Source organism: Colletotrichum spaethianum (genome assembly GCF_022836535.1).
Source record: "Colletotrichum spaethianum MAFF 239500 DNA, contig02, whole genome shotgun sequence".
Taxonomy (NCBI): Eukaryota; Fungi; Ascomycota; class Sordariomycetes; order Glomerellales; family Glomerellaceae; genus Colletotrichum; species Colletotrichum spaethianum.
The window spans coordinates 1,940,267-1,954,590 of record NW_026054772.1 but is presented as its reverse complement, the minus strand read 5'-3'; the positions used below and the strand labels follow the sequence as shown (position 1 = coordinate 1,954,590).

Sequence of the window (14,324 nt, the reverse complement as noted above, 5' to 3'; positions counted from 1 at the left end):
ATGCTTGGCCTCGCAGCCGTGGCTTCTGAAGGTCGGCGCAATGACGTGCAAAATGTAGGCTTGCCCGAATACCTGGCCCAGATCGGGTACGACAGAGCTCCAAGAGGCTTCACTTGTCTCGTAGACGTTGGTGGAGGCGAGGGAACCAGACCAAGTCCCGTGCCTTTAGCCAATCTCGTGATCGGCAACGAAGAGTGGAAAAGGTACCGGTGTGCGGATGAAGAACCATCGTCACGCTCGTATCAAAAGCTGGCAAGCAAGCAACACAGGAATCCATCTATAGGGGTTGAAGCACACCGTCACGTCAGAGAAGCCAGGTGGTCAGCCGCATTGCGTCATTGGGAATGCAGGTGGAACAGATGTAGATGTAGTAAAATCTGCGCCATTCTCTTTGTGAGGCTGCAGTGAGGTGTGGGCGGGTTTCTATGTCTCCGTCTCAACGTCTATGTAGTCTATCAACTTTGTACAGTATCGCCTGAGTCTCCTTCTCTTTTCGCTTTCCAAAAAAATCCATCGCTTTCCCAAAAACAAAACAAAATTCGACTTTTTTGTCTTCCATTTCGATCTTTTCTTCCTTTCGATCGTCGTGTGTAACCCAGAAAACCCAGATTGATTCTATGTGAAGCCCCGATTGTCTCCGCTGATATCAACTGACGCCCGCCGTAAAACCGTTTGGTGTCCCAAGAAAACAAAAGGAAGTTGTCTCACTGGTTGTCACCATTTTCCCTCCTCATTAAGTTGTCCTTTAAATCGTCCCCTGTGAGTATAGTGCGGGTATCCAGTTGTTGGATACATTCAAAAGCATGTCGCTATTATCCCTCTCCGGATATATTTAATCGTCTTCAAAATCGTGAAATGACCTTTGGAAAGTAGTCTGTAACTTTAGTCCACGAACAGGCCAGACATCTCCTCGAGGAGCTGGTCGGCAGTCGGGCGCTCAGCAGCATCCATGCGCATGATGCGGTTGATAAAGTGGGAGGCGGTGCGGAAGTCAAGAGGCTCAACCTTGCGACCAACGGTCAACGCCTTGGCAGCCATGGCCTTGCCGGGACGCGCACGCTCAAGGTAGGTCTCGGGAATGGCACCGAAGCGGCGGGACTGCTGGCGGAGGACCTCAAAGACGTAACTACGGTCGTGGTAGCGAGCGTTGGTAGGACGGAAGGGGTTGTAGTCGCCGCCGTGGAGGAGGGCAATCATCATGGAGCCGAAGGCCCAAATATCGCTGGCAGTTCCCCAGGGAACCTCCATGAGCACCTCAGGGCTCGTCCAGATGGGAGCACCAATCAAGAAACCCTTGGTGGCGACATCTGAGTCAACCGAGTAGGAAGCACCCAAGTCACCAATCTGGACATCGGAGAAGCGCAGATCGGGATCAGCCTCGGAGGCCGAGGCGTAGTTGACGAGGATGTTGTCGGGCTTGATGTCGGTGTGAACATAGCCATCCTTGTGCAGGGTGGACAAGCCGCGGAGGACGGCGCGGGCGACGAAGTGGATCTCGCGGTTGGTCAGGGGCTTCTGGATGGTCGCGTTCAAGAGGTGGTCGTCCATGTGGCGGAGGACGATCATCGGGGCGTCCTGCTGGATCTCGTCGATGACAGGGCGGAGGAAAGGGTTGCCTTGGAACTTGCGGAGGACGTTGTGCTCGTTCTGGGCGCCGGAGATGCCTTGAACGCCCTTGACGATGGACTTGTTACCCATGGGGTTCCTGGTCGAATCGTTAGTCGGTTGACCTTGTTTTCATTGAGAGAAAGAGCAAACTTACGTGGCGATCCAGACACCTTCACGGATCTTCTTCTGAATTGTGTAGCGGCTGGCGTTTCCGAGAAGGATCTGGCCGATCTCGAGGGACGGGGTCCCGAAGGCGGAAGCGAGACCTCTGGGAATCATTGTGACTGTGCGTGTGATGTGTAGATGAGGGATGTGCTTATATTCGGCTGCGGTGAGATAGTCTTTGACGGTTCGTCTCGTCCAAGTTCGGTTCTTCAAGTGACAGCTTGCAAGGGCTGTCTGAGAAGAAACAGGTCGATCACGGTCATTAGGTGATATATGCCCCGATCGAAGTCGTGGAGAGAAGCGCCTAGAACAAGATTGCCGTCATTCGTAAAGATCTTGTCTGTTCAAACTCGGTGAAATGGTCTGGTAGAGGAGTGTTCGTTGGTATGTCGATCGAGTCGAGTCGTCGAAGAATTAGATAAGGTAGTGTTGAGCTGGTTGTCAGAGGAGAAGTAGCAAAGCTGAGGCGAGTTGAGTCGGAGGAGCAACGCTTCTTTAACGGGCAGTCGGGTACTTTCTGGCGGTACCTCGCAAAAAGCCAAGACGACCACCAAAGGCAGGCTGCAGGGCAGGGGCGTGGCGTGGCGTGGATGTGCATGCATGTGGGCGTGGGTGTGGACGAGGGGTGTGGGTGTGAGTGTGGATTGGTGTGGAAAGGGAGTGGGGTGCAGGGTGGAGGGGAGGCAAACTTAGCAGCATTTGGCGTCCAGTTTGGCACTTTGTTCGACGTGTGGCACTCGGATCACCTCAGTGACTGGGAGGGAAGGGCGAAGAGGACCAGTGTAAAAGGCAGAAAGGTCCAGACTTTGCTCGATTGCAGCGGGATGCGCGAGCCGGACTTGGCAGATGAACTGAGTGAGGCAGGGGGCGGCGGTACGTATCTCCCCCCCCCCCCATTGTCGGGATCGAGAAGATACGTACTCTGTACAGAGTACCCTCATCGTGTTGCAACACAGACGGACGAACAGACAGACGGACAGACAGAGACAGATGGGTTCCGGCTGGGCATCGGCTGGAAATAGGACTTAGCAGCTGCCACCGCTTACTGGCGCGGGTGTCACGGACTGCTGAGGTTGCCACGGGTTGAGCGCGCCGCGGCGGTGAGGCAAATGAGTTTGCTCCAATTTAGTTTCAGTGAGCTGGGAGCGACGGGGAAGGGGAGGAGGGGAGACGGGTCCAGAATAATCGCACAGAACGTTCCCCGAGGAGGGGGAGAAAATATTTTTCTAGTGCAATTGCACCTTATCCTTCTACTTGGGCCACGCCTGCGGGCACCACACACAGCCGCCCAGGGTAAACGTGCATGGTCGAAGGGGTTCGGACTGTGTGTGTGTGTGTGTGTGATGGAGGGTGGCCTATCGGTCCATTGCCGTAGAACTCGCAGCACCGCAGCGGCCGTGGGCGGTAGCCTGTGGTCTAGATCGCCCATCCGTGGCCGAGTCGAAACAGCAGAACACAGTGTTCAACGAAGATTGGAGCACAGAGAAGAACCAGCCATCAGGCTTAGTAGGGAAGGTCGAATTGCCCATCACTGGGAACTGATGCTCCAGTCCCCCCTCCACAGTGATCCAGCCTGTTCCAGTTTGCTCCATGATTGACCTTGGAACCCTTGAGATCGACAAGGATGCGCCGTAACTGGATGATGCGCCCATCACACCCATCTACCTAGGGGTCCCTTCTCCGGCCCAGGTACGCGCTCACACCCTCTCGGGGTCTCGAGCCCTGTTGGCTAAAGAGGGCCATTCGCGACGACACCCTCAGTGACCACCACCACTAAGTATGTCCATGAGGTGAATTGGTTGGTTGACAAGCCGCTGTCACCGATGGGCCGGATAGCTGTGTCTGCATTTGTGGCTTGCCCAAGTGCTCACGTCGTATTCCGGCACGGCCAGACGTGTTGGGTTTGGTGCACACAGAGTTCTGCCGTTGTCATCTTGTCACGCATCCGCAAGTTAAATGCCCGACGGGGGGTGGCCGTCTCCTCTTTCCTGTTCCCGAATCAATCGGCTTCGGCTCCCAGCCAACTGCCATAGTGCGCCGCGCATACCGGCTGCGGGCTGAGAAGGTGACTGATCTGAGGTGTGTGTGAGCGAGTGATCAAAAACGAGAGATGAGGTGCAGGCAGTAAGCCGCAACCCGTATTCCGTACACCACGGCTTGTCCAGCCCATTTAGCGGTCAGCCACCCACAAGCGCCTCCAACGCCTCCAACGCCGTGGCCGACAAGCCTCCAAAGCCGCAGGACCGCAAGCGTTACGCCAGTCAGTTGAGGAAACTGCTGGTTCTTGCTCCAGGGGCTTTCGCCGGGGGAACAAGCTGACAAGCGTGGTCCTGTTGCTGCTTGGTCCGGCTCTGATAGCTTGGAAGCTTGAGCGCTTGGCAATGCCTGCATCTGCATCTGCATCTGCGTCTGTGTCGCCGCACCTTGCACTTGCGTCGTCTGCATTCCTCACATATAGACACAGTGTGTCAGGTGATACAGTGGCCTGTCCCGCAGCGGCATTGTTGTGTCTCGGAGACTCGGTCAAGATTATCTCACCAGTGAGTCAAGTCAGACGTGGGGGAGGAGCAGCCGCGCCGATGACGGCGAATTATTGCGAAATGGCAAGCGAAACTGGCCCCCTATCGGGTCAGCGACACGAAGGGACCAGCGTCAGTCCACGGGCTTCTGTGCCAATCGACAAGGCCAATTGATCGTATGTACTAGCATTCTGCGGATAACAGCAACAGCGGATGCGGGCAGGAGGCAAATCGAAGTGACTGATGTGCGCTGGGATAACTGGATGCAGCGGCTCCTCTCTTCTTCGACAAACACCAGTCCGTCCGTGGTGTCTCTCGAAGGCTCGATCGGTGCGCCCGGCCACATCATATTTTGGGTTTGGCTCGGGCTTCTGGGGTAGGTCGGTCGCAGGTCGGACAATCAATTGCTCGATTTCTGTCCCGCCTTGCATGCAGCAGCGGCACTGCTTTGACACAATTGCTGCGTACTACGTATGCCTGGGTCGCCATGCTTGGTAATAATTGTCACCGCCAGCGAATGGCCATCTGGAGACGGCCGGCCATTTGCGAAGCGTGCGTAAATGTGCGTAATTTTTCGTAATGGCAGACGAATGGCTTGCTCGTCGGCCACAACCAAGGTGCCGTGCCCTCGATTTGTCTCGATAGTCGCTCCGTTCGGAGACTCTGGCAATCTGAACGAGGCAGTGAGGAACTATGTTTCTCAAGCGACACCAATCGAGCAGGTTGTTTGGGCGGAATGCTGGAATTCTGTTTTTGACAAAGGGATAACAAATGATGCCAAGGGGGTTGAGTTGTAGTGAAACCGGCCTCATTGGGTTCGCATCGATGTGGCGCGCGAGCTTGATTACCGGTAGAAGGGAGCTTGGTCAACTGAGTTCGTCAATGGAGTTAGCGTGAAAGTGGAAGCGGTGCGTCGTGACCCAGCTAGGGAAAGCTTCACCCCCAGAGCTACGAGGGTGGGGTTTTGCGCACCACGGGACGAAAATGTCACGACATGGGAAAGTAAAGTGAAGGAAGACAAAGTATGGGGGAATTTGGGGCCCGGGGATCGTGGTCAGTGGCCGGGGACGACGATGGACGAAGCCGGACGACGATGGCTTGGATGGGGTGATGAGGGGGATGGGGGGCACGAACAGGTACAGCAAGCAGGTACCTACTGTAGCCAGTGGGAGAAGGTGCGAAAAAGTGCAGGTGCACTGCTATCCCTCGGACAGCAGCGCCAACCGGAAGGCACGACGATACGGAAGGCTAGCGGCCAGCTTCCCCGGCGTGTCTCTGAACCCCCCCCATCCCTCATGCCCCCCTCCCCCCCTGCGCCCCTGTTCCTGCCCGTTCCTCGTTTCCTAACCTGTGCCTGCCATCCCGGCAAGGTGAAGGCCAGGTGAGCAGCCACAGCCTTTCCCGAGTCCCAAAGTAGACTAGCGTCTCCCAACTCCCGACCGAACATTTCTATTTTGGAGGCACTCCACGCCATCAAATGATCCGGAACACCGTCACGAATCAATAATCACTAATAATTCTCGGCCGGCCCCCCATTCTTTTTGGCATTTCCCTCGCCAAATTGCTTGTCTCCCACCCCCATTTCACACATTTCAAAAAAATTTCCGTCCATTTCGGTTTCTTTTCCCCCGTTGGCTGGCCTGGAACTCACTTCCTTCCCTTGCCCCTGGAAACACCACGGCTGCATCCCACGGGTCACGCACGTCAATCTGTCTCACCGTGACATTTTGCTGCATTCCTACCCCAACTTCGTGCCCTCACCTGACCAGATCCAATTTGTCGGTCCCTGGCCGTGTGCAACCCTGACACCCGAAAATTCCAGCTCCCCCAACTTTGGTCTCGTTTCTCTCTGCGCCTCCCACGCTTTCCCGTCCCCAAGCAAGACAAGACGTGGAGATACCCGACTGTCCGAGCCCTCGGCCGACATCGCTCGCGTCGTCGGCTAGCCGAGCTTCCTATTGCAAGCTCGTGTTGCTGTTGCTGCAACCCCCCAGACAGATCCAGAACCTGGAACCTAGCTTGCCCTGCAGTGCAGTTAGTTGCACACCGCTCTCTCACCGGAGGACGTCCGATGTCATCGTCTCGAGCCGTCTCGCCTCGCGTCGCGCATTAATCAACAGCGCAACAACACTGGTAGCCACCGCCAACAATAGCATTATCGAGCGCGCGCGCGGTCGCACACACACCCCTCGAACAAGCTGCCTACCTTCCTACCTTCAGAGCATACACCCGTCACTTGCATTCTCCCCAGTTCCCTCCCAACTCTCTCACGCAACCTAATTCGACTCGGCCCAAGATCTGGCCTGAACCCGAGGCTCGCTGACACAGGCCCAAACCCAAGTCCACGTATGCTTTCACAAGCACGCCGAGTCTAGACTCGCCCGCTGTGCCTGCGCCCAGCAAAACTTTTTTCCTCCAAAACACGTCGCACAACACAATGTCCTGACACCGTCCGCCCTTCCCTGTCCAGTCATGCCTGTCCAGTCCAAACCCATACCCGCCCTCTACACGGTGTACATCCTCCGGTCTACGGTGCGCCACGCGTCTCTCTACATCGGCTCGACACCCAACCCACCGCGCCGTCTGAAGCAGCACAATGGTGAGGCTCGCGGCGGCGCTGCGCGCACCTCCCGCCTGAGCCTGCGGCCCTGGGAGATGGTGGGTTTGGTCTCTGGTTTCCCGGGCATGGTTGCTGCATTGAAGTTTGAGTATGATCTCCGTCCTGTCCCTCCCAACAATGGGGGTTTTTTTTTTTTTAATCTTCTCCGTATCAGCTTCCGCTCTGCTTCGGATGAAGGCTCCCCGACCCACCCCCCTAGCTTGCACATGCTTCTTCCCGCCGACTGCAACTACAACATGTTCGTGCTCGTGCTGACTACCAGACAAATAGGTGGGCGCTGACCAACCCACATCTCTCCCTGCACATACCATCCGCGTCGCGGATCACTGTCTCGACCGGAGTTAAGAAAAATGGCCATCCTCGTCGGCCTCGAGCGAGCCTGTCTTCGATCCTGTCCAACCTGCAGTTGCTCCTGAGCGTACCCAGCTTCCGTCGTTGGCCACTGAGACTGCACTTCTTCGCAAAGGATGTCCATACGGCATGGCTAGTATCGTCCGCCACCTCGACCGAACCTCTTCGAAACACGCTGGACGTGGTCACTGACTTTGGCCCCGACCCTGCGGCATCTGCAGGCGACGCCGCTTGGGGCATCCATGCCTTGCCTCTGGACTACACGCCTATGAAGGAATATGTTGAAAAGGGACAGTCCATCACAAATTTCGAGAGAGAGGGCAACTGTGTTGTATGTGACAAGGCGCTGCCTCACGGTCAAGGATTGCTGGCTGTGTGCCCAAATGAAGCCTGCGAAGGCGTCGGTCATCTGTCATGCTGGAGTCGTCATATGCTCCACAATGAAAGCGAGCAGCAAGCGGTTGTCCCTATTCAGGGTCGCTGCCCCCAGTGCGGGGGTTATGTTCAGTGGGTCGATATGATGAAAGAACTGACGCTGCGGGAAAGAGGCGCCAAAGAGGTTGAGACCCTCCTCAAGAAGAAGAAGAGGCGAACCAAGACATGATAAGATCGATGTGGACCCGCAAGTGTCAACGATGGATCTACAAGATCAATCTGCGAGGTAAAATCTCTGTCGGCCCGCGAATCCTGTTTACCCAAAATGCCATGAGTCAGATTGCGTCTTCATGAATCGGATGGCCAGGAACCGTTTTTTCGGAGTTCGTCATAGCGGAGGGACGCTGCTCCGACAAAATGTCGATCCCACTTGACAACCCAATCAGTGTTTCTACTGTCGTCGCGAAAGACAACTTATGTCTGAACAAAATAGCGGTCGCTTCTCGGAAATGCTACCGATCGGGTTATCTTTACCTTCGACAGCACATGGTCAGGGGCGTCTCTCTTTCCACTCGATTGGAAGAAGGATGGTTCAGTCTGATTACTTGGGCCACCGTCGTACATGATTGTAGCCTCGGTCTTGGAAGCTCAATGTCAGTGATGGCAAGAGTCGTCCGACAGTGCTGAAATGCATCGTCAAAGTGGCCAGGAGAGTGTGCTCGCTCTCAAATCGGAACATGCGTATCTCGGAAGTTCCACATCCGGATGCGAAGTTATCCAGAAGATGCTGAACGCCGCGACATAAGAGTTGCTGCCAGGCACGTCCGGCTTTAGGTAAAGTCAGACACCGAACCGGCAACGGCCTGGGGATCTGCAACACCGGTAGACCTTGACGCCACGGTCTAAGACTTTAAGACAGCCTCGGGCTGGAGGATACGGCTGCAAACGTGGATGACAAAGATGTCGACTAGCTTGGGCGTGTGCGCATGGCATAGCCCATACAGCCAACCAAGCGGTAGGTTGTTCACGCCTAGATCTCAGTAGCTCAGACTAGACAATACAGTTAATGCTTCCATGGAGATCATCACTGTCCCCGGATAATGTTTCGAACGTCCCCGCGTTTTGATATCGAAGATATGCCTTGATATAGGTGTGATCTGCCATTGATTAGCTCGTCCGTAGTGTATAGACATGTGAAGCATCCTGGACTACTCGTGGTTGATAGACCAACAAACACCACGTAGAAGATGGCGCCGCATGGTCTTGGTCGACGGCTGCATTCGCACTGGGTTTGTGTTTCCAAGATTCGAATATTTCTAACCGCTGGGACAGCCGAGTTCAGAACGCGGCCTAAGACGGAGCGTTTCTCCCCTGACTGCGGCCTGCCATGTGCGCAAACGACTGAGACTCTGTGAAAGAATGGATGCTGAGGGATCGCGTGGGGTATGGATATCATGGTCCTGATCGGAAAGCGAGGCCGGCTTTGACGATTCCCATGGTGATCCCGCGGGGGTGGTCACCGGTCTGCGAGTGTAGGTAGCTCGGTAGCTGTGGGATGCCAGGTGTCGTTGGCTTCTCCATCTCTCAACGCTCTTGGTCGGGCTCGGTCCTCTTGAAAATGGAATATCCAAGATTGACAGGACGTCCACTGGACCGGAGATTGGTTGTTGAAACTTGATAGCATCGATGTGAACGAGCTCCGAAAAGAGTGGGTTTATTTCGGACTTGGGCTGGCGTTAACGGGTCTTCCCGCTGCTGCTTTTCCAAGCATGAGTTATTGATCCACAGAACTGACCGGTATACGATGTCCAAGGTGTAGTTGAATACGGATAAGACCAGCCCATCAGCGGTCGGCTGCACCGACGGGTGGTTCTTGTCTCTTGCTGCCCAGATTTGAAGTGAAGTACTCGCGGTTATCAGATGAAGGCTCGTTACTAACTAGAACTGAAATCATTCTGACTACTGAGTTCTTGGGAGTGTTGACAGTCGTGTAAGCTGCTCCTGCTCCTACCTTTCGGACGGCCGCTTCCTGACGGGTGAGCGGTATACGACATGATATCAGTTCACACATTCAGAACTACAGACAGCATGCATCTTACAAGTAAACAGCATGAACCCAAAGATACTCATGTGTTGCTGTTTTCAATCATGTACAAACTCTCCGTTTCCTCCGTTCGTCAAGACGAACACGGAGCGGGCAGATGGGTTCCATGACGGATGAAGATAGGAGTGGATGAGGGTAGAAGTGGAATTCTTCTCATCCCTCACTGCCCGGGGTAGAAAACAACAAAGAAAAAGGCGAGTATCGAAAGCCGATAGTGGTTATTCAAAGCGTAAATTGAACAAGCTGTGAGGGATTCTAGCGCAGTAGATATATAAACCTTATCAAACACACTATCCTATCACCATCATTATACCGCCATTAGAACTGTTGATAGGAGAGGGCGTCTGACTGCCCACAAGGGGTCATGGCAGGCGTGCCTCTGTTCTTGTACATGGTATAGTATGTTCGTATGCTGGATCTTTGGGAATACCAAGTTATCATGGCCGGTGGTCCCCTCTGGTCCTATTACACGGGCACAACGGGTTCCCTCGTCAGGAGACTTGACGCGGGTGAGAACCGCAGCCCGTGATCCGTAAGATTGAAGCCGATACCGAGGTCATTGCTACTCTGTGTCAACACTTATACCTGTTTGGCTATACCAACAACAAGTGGCGCGGGCAAGAACATCGAAAGTAGCAGGACTAGGCCGTGCTACAGAAGAAAGCGATCTCCTCAGTGCTAGGTAGGCTTGGCCGCGAAGACTACTTGGATACCCATAAGAAGGTCCTACATAGGCGTTAGTTTGACCTTAGACTACGACCCGAGGACGGTGTTCAACGAGAAGACGTCCAGAACAACCTGACTCCGACCAGGGCAGTGTCAAGGCTGACCTCTCTTTTCATAGGCCCGTCCGCGAAGGAAGAAATGAACTACACGAGGCCATTGCCATCATGTAGCATCCACACTTACGTCTATGGCGTGTTTCGCTGCGAAGAGAGTAAGAATGACGATTGTGGAAAGGCAATGCTTTCAAATACAACTGAATTGGTCCCCTCGCCCGTCACGGACATTCGGCTCCAGCAACATCCGATCCCAGCAGATGATCGAAAACTGCAGAATTACCATCATCTCGTGTTGTCGTTTGCCGAAATCTTGACCGTGGTCAGAAAATATGAAGGCATGCATACTCCTACTAGCATTTCATTCCAGGTTCGAAGACTGGGCGTGTTCACCGCTACACTCTGGGCAGCGGTTAGCTCAACACCATCGAATAGACTGTAGTAGTACCACGGTGGTATCATGGAAAGCAACGTTTCAAGGGCGGTTGTAACTTTTCGACCCTGAACGCCGTACTGAGGAAGAAACCCGTTCATAGATGGAGAGCACAAGCTCAATGCATGGACCAGTGTGAGCTCAGTCTCACATTCATAACAGATAGTTTGTACAAGTTCCTAGGGTTGAGGCTACCTCAATATTGGACAATAAAGCTTGAAGCCGAATCTAGCACCGCCTCTCTTTATGCAAAGTTTGAAGACGTAGAGCTGATGGTGGTCGTGGATAACAAGCAACGGCAGGCCGTATGACAATGATCAGGAGAAGACCATAAGAGCGTCTAGAGTTTTGGTTCCTACAGGCCACTCTAATTCAAGTCCAGTCAGAGGCTAGCATGATGGATCTCTTTTAGAACCTATCATTAAGTTCGCCAAACACCATCGCAAGGGACGATTTCTACCAACATCGATTGCCGTGGCAAGCCCGATTACAAACACCGACTAACAATCTCACCTATGAGACAAGACAACACGAGTCGTGAGACGGATATAGCATTAGGCTTCCGAAGACACGATTGTTCAAAGTAGAGCCATGGCATGATGCTCTTACTGCGGAGCATCCGAATAACAATTCTCAGCCAGGAGAAGAGTGACAACCTCTGCTTTTGGTGCTTTTCGAACACAGCAGCCCGGTCCAAGAACAGACCTTGACAAAAGTGTTCAAGTCCCCCCCAGTATGACCAAGTGGCATGTCCTGCTTCAATATCAAACCGGCCCAAGGATCGTGGTCATGGTCGCGAAGCCCAGTTCCGTCGGCCGATGACTAAGCCGAGGCCGAAGTCTGCGGTGCGAATTGGGCTTGCCGCAAGAAATGCAAAGGAGAAAAAAAAAGGAAAAAGAGTGAGTCTTCTGGCGCCCGCCCCCGCAAACAGGGCTCATCCTCGACCATGGACCGATCTGGGACGCTAGGCAGGTTTCTCCAACGTCATGCTGCCGTGATTGGTTCGGTAAGCGATGAAAATTGGCCACCCCCTGTCGAGTCAGCGACCGATATCAGATGTTGGTTTCCTTACGCATGGGCGGGAACACCGTAGCGAAAAGAGCGAAAAGAGTGGGCTTGCTGCTAGCCCGGGCTTTTTCCAGTCTCGTGGCCTGTGACACCCAAGGCACCATGAGGCAGCGGAAGCCTAATAATGCCTGTGATCTGGCCCCCATCCTGGTGGTTCCGGCGCGTTATCTACCAGCAGATGCTGTGAGCGCTGCTTCGGCGACAGCATTTCAATCGGCATTGTAGTACAGTAAGATGAGTATTTATGTGCGTAAAACCCGACCGAAGCATCCATCCCTGGCTGTCGTTAATGCCCTTCCAGGGGCAATTGATTGACTTGCCTGCCGGATGGCCCCTCTGCTATGATAGCGCAGGGAGAAATGCTTCAACATGTCGCATCCATCAGCTCAGCTTGGCAGTTCGGCCAATCGCCGGATACATGTCGGACGACCACTCCGGGATGGCCCTTGGCGGCCAATGTTTACTCGACGATCAAATGCATGCATGCACCCCATTCCCACAGAACTCATAACAAGCACATCGTACACCGCAGTGGACGGCCAAGCGGTGATTCCAGCGATGCGCGCTGCAGATTTGCGACCGTGCACTAAAGCGATTCATGGGCCCGCCGCTGCGACGTCGTCGGCCTTTGGTGGAAGTGTGTGTTGTGTTGTGTGTGTGTGTGTGTCTGATGTCGCATGTCGACCGACTTGGATGGCCACAATTGGGGCGTTGTACCTAGGTACTTAGGAGTCCCAAGAGACGGAGGGCGATGTACCTCGGGCCAAACACCGCAAGGACGGCAGGGTTGGTTCTCATCAAAGGGAAGCGAGTGGGAAAAAATCGAAATGGCGCAGGGGCTAGTTGCAGCTAATCCCCATCGCTCCCTTTGACCCGAAGCCCTGATCTAACAATTGATACTATGTACAGCCGTTACGATCGGAGAAAAAGAGTGGCGAGCATAGCCTTGGGTTCGGTTTGAGAGGGTTCATCAGGAACAGACGCCATCTGGCAGGCCCAGCAGACAGAGGCTCCTGCTGTGAGGGGGTCAGGGTAAAAGGCCGAAAGGCTTCATATGGTGCGTCGGGTGCATCTAGTGCAGAGGGAGGGAGAGAGACTCCAAGGACGTCATGGGTGAAGGACGGGTACCCGTGGAGGTACTCGGTACTTCCAACTGGTGACCTGACGTCCAGTGCGGACCCACTTGTAGTGGGATTTTGCACCGACAGACGTGAGCTGTCCCTTCCGTTCCGCCCTTAATCGCCCTCGCACCTGCCCCCGTCGACGGTGTTGTTCCTTCCTGAGAGCGCAGGTACCTTGGCAGGACCCGTGGAACCTCCGCCCCCGTTCATGCTGCGCTGCTGCTGCTGCTGCTCTTTCCCACAGCTGAGGTGCGCTTTCTGCTTTTGCTTTGGTCTCGGTCTCTCTCACCTTAGTGGAGGAGGTATGAAAGAGACGGAGAGGGAGAAAGATCCTCCTCCTCTCCTGCTGGCCTCTGCCCGAATCTAATATCCCGTACAGTACCGGGTGTTGCTACCGCTGCCTTCTTCGTTCCCGTCGCTCTTGCCCGTGCATGCCTGCTTTTCCACTTCTTTGCATCGCACCTGCCTTGCCTCGCCTTACCGTGCCTTCCCTTACCTTTTCCTCATCCGCACAATTCACCTGCCCGTTTCCATTTTCTCTCCTCCTCCCAATTTCGCCCACACTAAGCCAGAAGCTGCCCGTGCATCCATCCATCTCTTGTCCCTTCCTCTCTCCCCTCGCTTCCCATTTTCCTCCCGTCTCCTTCGCCCACTTTGTTCATCCACCCGGCCCGGCCTCCAACTGCACCTCCCCTTCTCTTATCCACACATTCCCACTTCCACATCGCTTCCTCCTCCAAACCCCAGTTTCCCTTCTACAACCCATCTTCATGACTCGGATCCCCTCCTAATCCGGTCATTTTCAAGGTGTTTTTAGCACACGGGCTCGTCACAAACACACCTGTGCGCCATATTCAACCTGGATGCGAGCCACACCCAGTGAGTACCGTACCTTACCATACGCTATCCCAATCCTTCTCGCCGCCGCCGCCGCCGGCATGTACCTGTTGGTTGTCTGCACATTAAGCTTTTATCGACTGTACCGTATATCTGACTTCTCCCGCTCTTCTACTCCCCCAGGCCCATCTCTCCCTCACAGCTTTTGTGAGATGCGCTCTTTCTGGTGACGGCAACCCGAAGAAAAAACAACCATCGGCGGAACAAATCCACTGCCTCGATCGAACAACATCGAGCTCTCGTAGAACCTGTGATGCGACAACACCCCTAGCCTACCGATCCCA

The 14,324-nt window shown here is 54.4% G+C and overlaps 2 protein-coding genes across 2 annotated transcripts; one reads left to right on the top strand and one right to left on the bottom strand.

Moving 5' to 3' along the window:
• Positions 1–882: 882 nt before the first annotated feature.
• On the bottom strand, positions 883–1,887 carry ColSpa_01428 (serine/threonine-protein kinase PKH3; the record flags this gene model as incomplete). Its single annotated transcript, XM_049267640.1, has 2 exons — positions 883–1,705; positions 1,763–1,887. 2 exons carry the CDS (start codon positions 1,885–1,887, stop codon positions 883–885), a joined length of 948 nt encoding a protein of 315 aa, XP_049123597.1.
• Positions 1,888–6,764: 4,877 nt separating this feature from the next.
• On the top strand, positions 6,765–7,867 carry ColSpa_01427 (structure-specific endonuclease subunit SLX4; the record flags this gene model as incomplete). Its single annotated transcript, XM_049267639.1, has 2 exons — positions 6,765–7,000; positions 7,183–7,867. 2 exons carry the CDS (start codon positions 6,765–6,767, stop codon positions 7,865–7,867), a joined length of 921 nt encoding a protein of 306 aa, XP_049123596.1.
• Positions 7,868–14,324: the final 6,457 nt, after the last annotated feature.